The sequence below is a fragment of the Hibiscus syriacus genome, unplaced genomic scaffold (assembly GCF_006381635.1).
Source record: "Hibiscus syriacus cultivar Baekdansim isolate YM2019G1 unplaced genomic scaffold, ASM638163v2 tig00000916_pilon, whole genome shotgun sequence".
Taxonomy (NCBI): Eukaryota; Viridiplantae; Streptophyta; class Magnoliopsida; order Malvales; family Malvaceae; genus Hibiscus; species Hibiscus syriacus.
In genome coordinates this window covers 1,770,562-1,775,701 of record NW_024061833.1, presented here as the reverse complement: position 1 = coordinate 1,775,701, position 5,140 = coordinate 1,770,562, and the positions used below count along the sequence as shown (strand labels likewise).

General features: G+C 37.4%; 1 protein-coding gene across 1 annotated transcript; it reads right to left on the bottom strand.

Annotated features, from left to right (window-relative positions):
• Positions 1-2,270: 2,270 nt before the first annotated feature.
• Positions 2,271-4,872, bottom strand: LOC120117818. Its single transcript, XM_039138021.1, has 2 exons — positions 4,697-4,872; positions 2,271-3,463 (listed from the first exon to the last, which is right to left on the bottom strand). The coding sequence occupies exon 2, from the start codon at positions 3,020-3,022 to the stop codon at positions 2,393-2,395; it is 630 nt and encodes a 209-aa protein (XP_038993952.1). The 5' UTR covers positions 3,023-3,463; positions 4,697-4,872; the 3' UTR covers positions 2,271-2,392.
• Between the last annotated feature and the right edge of the window lie 268 nt (positions 4,873-5,140).

Genomic DNA, 5,140 nt, shown 5'->3' with positions numbered 1-5,140 from the left:
CTTTTATACAATTCTTGAATAAGAAAAATCAGTGCCAAGGAGTCTTACGTTGTTGACAATGCCAAACAACCAATCAGAATATTCCTTGATTGTCTCCGATTCTTTCATTTTTTTCCAACTCGAATTCTCTGCACATGTTCAATGCTCTCATACCTCTGATTCTTTCATCTCCTTCATACTCTTTCTTTAAGAAATTCTAGATTTCTTTGGCAGTTTTCTTGGTCATAATCCTATTAAAAATAGAATTCGAAACTGCAATCATGCTAGCTTTGGCTTTAGATTTTTACTGCTTGTGATCCTTGTGGTTCTTGATTTGAGCCATAGTTGGATTGTTTGGTAAGGGAGGAATTTCATATTATTGTTCAACAGCTTCCCACACATCAATGGCATCAAGATAGGCTTACATTCTAACAACCCACCCTTGATAATTGGTGCCGTCGAAAATCGGAGGAGCAAGTGTAGTGAACGAAGCTTCCGCATTCATGTTTTTAGTGGATATGGTTTTATATTTTGTTGGTTGTTTGATTTCAAATGTCCCTTAAGATATAGCTCTGTTACCAATTTGTTCGTAAAAAGAACAAAGGAATATGAAGAACCTGCTGAAATCACACATTTATTCAATAGCTAAAACAAGCTATTTATACAACAAGAGTTTGAGATAAAATCCAAAAAAAAATATTTTGGAGATTAGGATAATCTAAACAAACTTTTGATTATTTTATTTTCCTAAAAAAACAATATTTCTATTTGCCTAAAGACTAGGAGTAATTATAACTAATGCAGCTTCAAATCATAAAAGATCATAAAAGTTAACAAAGGGCTTGAAATATGCATCGGCTCAGCTAGAGGTCTTTATTACCTTCATACTGGTTCAGCACAAGGTATCATTCACCGTGACATTAAATCTACTAATATATTGTTTGATGAAAGTTTTGTGGCCAAGGTTGCTGACTTCGGTCTCTCGCGATCCGGTCCATGTCTCAATGAAACCCATGTAAGCACTGGGGTAAAAGGTAGCTTTGGTATCTTATCTCGAGTACTTCCGGAGACAGCAACTTACTGATAAATCAGATGTTTATTCATTCGGGGTTGTGCTTTTCGAAGTACTTTGTGCTAGGCCCGACGTTGATCCATTGCTTGCTAGAGAGCAGGTGAACTTAACAGAATGGGCAATGCAGTGGCAGAAAAAAGGCATGCTCGGCAAGATTATCGATCCCATCCTTGTGGGACAAGTAAAGCCTAGCTGTTTGAAGAAATATGGAGAAACAGCTGAGAAATGCTTGGCTGATTACGGTGTTGATAGACCGACTATGGGTGATGTCTTGTGGAATTTAGAACACGCACTTCGGCTTCAAGAGTCGGGTCTGAAGAACCATGCGAAGACGGCAACATGAACGGAATGGACTATACGGCACCTAGTATTACCACAGCCGGGCCATATGGTAATGTTGGAACAGAGAAAGATGATCCTATTGGTAGTTCAGACATGACAACAGGCCAAATATTTTCTCAATTGATAACAAATGAAGGCAGGTAGTTGACAAAGATACAATCAAAGTCATTTCCCATTCCCAATTTTCTTATATTTATGGATATACATCGGAGGTTTAACTCATATTTTCTTCTTTTGTAGCAAAATTGCATCTTAGCCATCTTTTTCATACCATTATATTCTTGTGTGGTAATCAAAAGTAACTGGTGTAAAATAGTTAAAGGTAAACTAAAAAAATAGTCACCAAACTTTTAGTATGTTTGTATTTTGGTCACTGAACTTTTAAAACTTATAATACAATCACTGAATTTTTAATTCATTTTTATTAGAATCACCATCGTCAACTGCTGTTAGAAAATACTGATGTGGCACAAGTCAAAAATGGGAACTTCATTTTGCTATCCCTTTTACAAGAAAAAGAATTAATGGTTTCAAGTTTGATATATGACTTTGAGTTGTTGATTTCTAATCTGAACCCAAAACTTACAATTATGTATCAATTTATGACCAAGTCATTCCAAGCTTGAAATGGATGTATCATGCTATATTATTACAATATTGTTATTTATGGCCATGTTTAGGTGCCTCAAAAGTTACAAGCATGGTTATACTTATTTCTAACGCATTGAGAGATAGTTAACCAAATCCATTCATGTCTTAAAATCATCTTCAAAATCATTCATGTCGAGAAAAATGAAAAAGGGAAAGTAACACTGCCAAGAAACAGACCATTTGCATTACGGTTTACACGAGAACTACATAAATGCCAGAGTTAGCCACAGAAGAAGCAACAGATGACTGACAAAGTCATGACAACTATACACAGATCCATTATTCAGAACCATGACCAAAGACAGCAAGTAAACATGTAAGCGGTAACATAAACAGCAAAATGATAGGCTAGCCTCTCAACATTCTGTTGAGGACAACCGCTTCTACCTCTGTATCCTCTCTGATCTGCAGTGCAGAAACAGCCTGTGCTGCGATAAGATCGGCTGAAAGTACGTCATTTCCCCAGCCTTTATTCTCAAAACATGATGCATGTAGATCCCTTCCACAAACTCCATACGTGAAGGACCAGCCACCGTTACCAAATGCAGACCACTCACTTCCACCTCCGTATGCATTAGTGACCCACCCTTCACAGTTTGTGTTCGCCTGGTGGGGAAGCCAACCTCCCCCTCCACCCACAAATAGATTGAAATTACTGGCACAATCCCAACGGTTGAGCCCCACTTCCTTGTTCAGCATAATCTCACCAGAATCACCGGAGTCTTCACCGAGAAGGACATGCAAAGCAACAGCCTCAGCAATTGCAGCACTATCTTCATCAAGCCTCTGTTGTTCTTCCTTCTTTTTCTGCTTCTTCTTCTCTAGTTCAGAGCGGATGGCAGCAGATGTCGCAAGGGCTTTCTCCAAGCGCCTCTTTTTCTTCTCAGCTTGTTTAATACGATCCAACTCATCCTTCACCTGCTTCTTTTTTGCTTTTCTCACTACTGGTTGCACTTTGTTGCCCCCCTTGTTATCCATTGAAACTTAAAGCTTTTAAACCCAGACTTCAGTTCAGATTTTTTTTCCTATCAAAAGGTTCTAGATCATATACATTTCCCTATAAAGCTGTCTTTTCCTATTTCACTCTTCCTTAAAAGAAAAACTTTGATGCTATGTATTTCTAAATAATTCTCTTATGGAGAACTAATATGATTATATAAACTCAAGGCTACACAAACTCAGGCCTGCAAGAATACCTCATCATACGGAAGATGCAATCCCAAACAGAAACAACAGGAGAACAGAGAATCGCGGAATGGTATGCATTCAATGGCTCATCCCTTGGCAGCATCCTTCCTAATTTCCCACAACCCTTGCTTCTACCCATCTTGTGCACACTGATAGAACCAATAAGCTTATCCCTGTCGAAGACCGTCGATAACACTATCTCAGTTCAAACAACTCACATGGCTTTCGCCACTGTAGTGAAAGCGGAACAACAATTTAGTCATCAGAACATGAAGCCAAACTTCATTGCAAAATTACACTGACCATCATGCATGGATATAGACAGATAATACAAACAAAACATACAAAAACAATCATAAATTGCAGTGTTTGACAATAAAATCTCAACCAGGAAACTTATTGGAAAGAACGAACAGATTTAACTTAAATAACGCAGAGCATAGAACAATCCATCATCCATAACCTAAGTAAACAGGGGACATTTACATGAACTAGTCCCAAGTTGGTCACGGACTCAAAGGTAACTGTATAATAAGCGACGCATCAGCATTCGTGGTAATACTAAAAGCATAAAAAAATTATCAGACTTCCGCAATTGCAACAGAGAGCATATTAGAGAAGAAAAATATACATAACGAAATTAAGAATGGAAAATTAAGATCACCTTCAATAAATAATATATCATACGCAAGTGAGATGAAGAAAATTTCAGAAAACTAACGGAACCCATGGCTTTAAATCTTTGCAAATATGTGAACTGGATTTAGGTAAACAAGAACAAATCATCCTAAAACTATCTGATTGCTCAACCCCAAACAATCTAACAAGACAACAGAAAAGGAACTGAATTTTAGAGAAAAGAGCTTAAGTCCGCAGCTGGCCGTTGAAGTTTGTTGGAATATGATAACCTAGTTGTTATAAGAGAGCTGTAAATAAACCGTCAGCTTTGTTTTTCTCAGGTAATCCGATTCGATAATAAATCAATTTTTCTCAGAGATATTTTCCCAGCGTTTTTCTCTCTGCTTTTTACAGTATTTTCCCACTGTTTCTTGGACATTCATGCATATTCATGAAAGTTTCTCAAACTGAAGAGGATAAGAATCTATATCATTAGTAAAGTTTCTTTCAGTTTACCATGTTATATCCATTCGCAATTTTCATTTCACAATCCCCTTTCCCTCAATTTCTCGCAAACCAAACAGAAGCAACACCTTGATCTATCCTATTTGTTTGTAATAAAACCTAAATTTAGTTTGAATTTGCATAGTACCGTAATTGAAATTACGCAATCCACTTCATCAAGATGCAACAAAAAAAATACAAGAATTAACAAAAAAAAATACTTCGAAACATTAATCTCTACCAGATCCAAATATCTATTACTAAGAAGCAAACAAATCAATAATAAAAGGAAGAACACTGCCAAAAGAACTAAAGAGAGAAGATTTAGATGAAGAATCTAACCTTATCCAGAAAGCTAAAAAGTTAAACGGATCTCCACCGCTCCTTTAGAAATAGCCAAAACAGGGAATAATAAAGAGATTATAGTAACGACAAAGAACAAACGTCGTTTGGATACAGAGAAAATCGGGAAGAGAGTGAAAATAAGGCGAGAGAGGGTTAAAAAAACTGGACGGGCTCAGCGAGTAGCAAGCGAACAGAGAAGGGTAGTCGTTGTCTTCGCCCATTGGCAATTGGACATGTGGAAACTTTAAAGGGTACATCTAGAATATCTGACTTTTTCTCCTCCGCTGTCTTTGGGTTGGGTACAGTCTGAACATAAAGTCTGCGGTGTCATGGATGATATCACGCCGCGTGGGCGCTATTGCGTAATGGACCGTTCCTGAGCATTATGGGCCCAATTAGATTAGACAATAGCAATCGTCCGATTAGATTTTCTCCGAATTT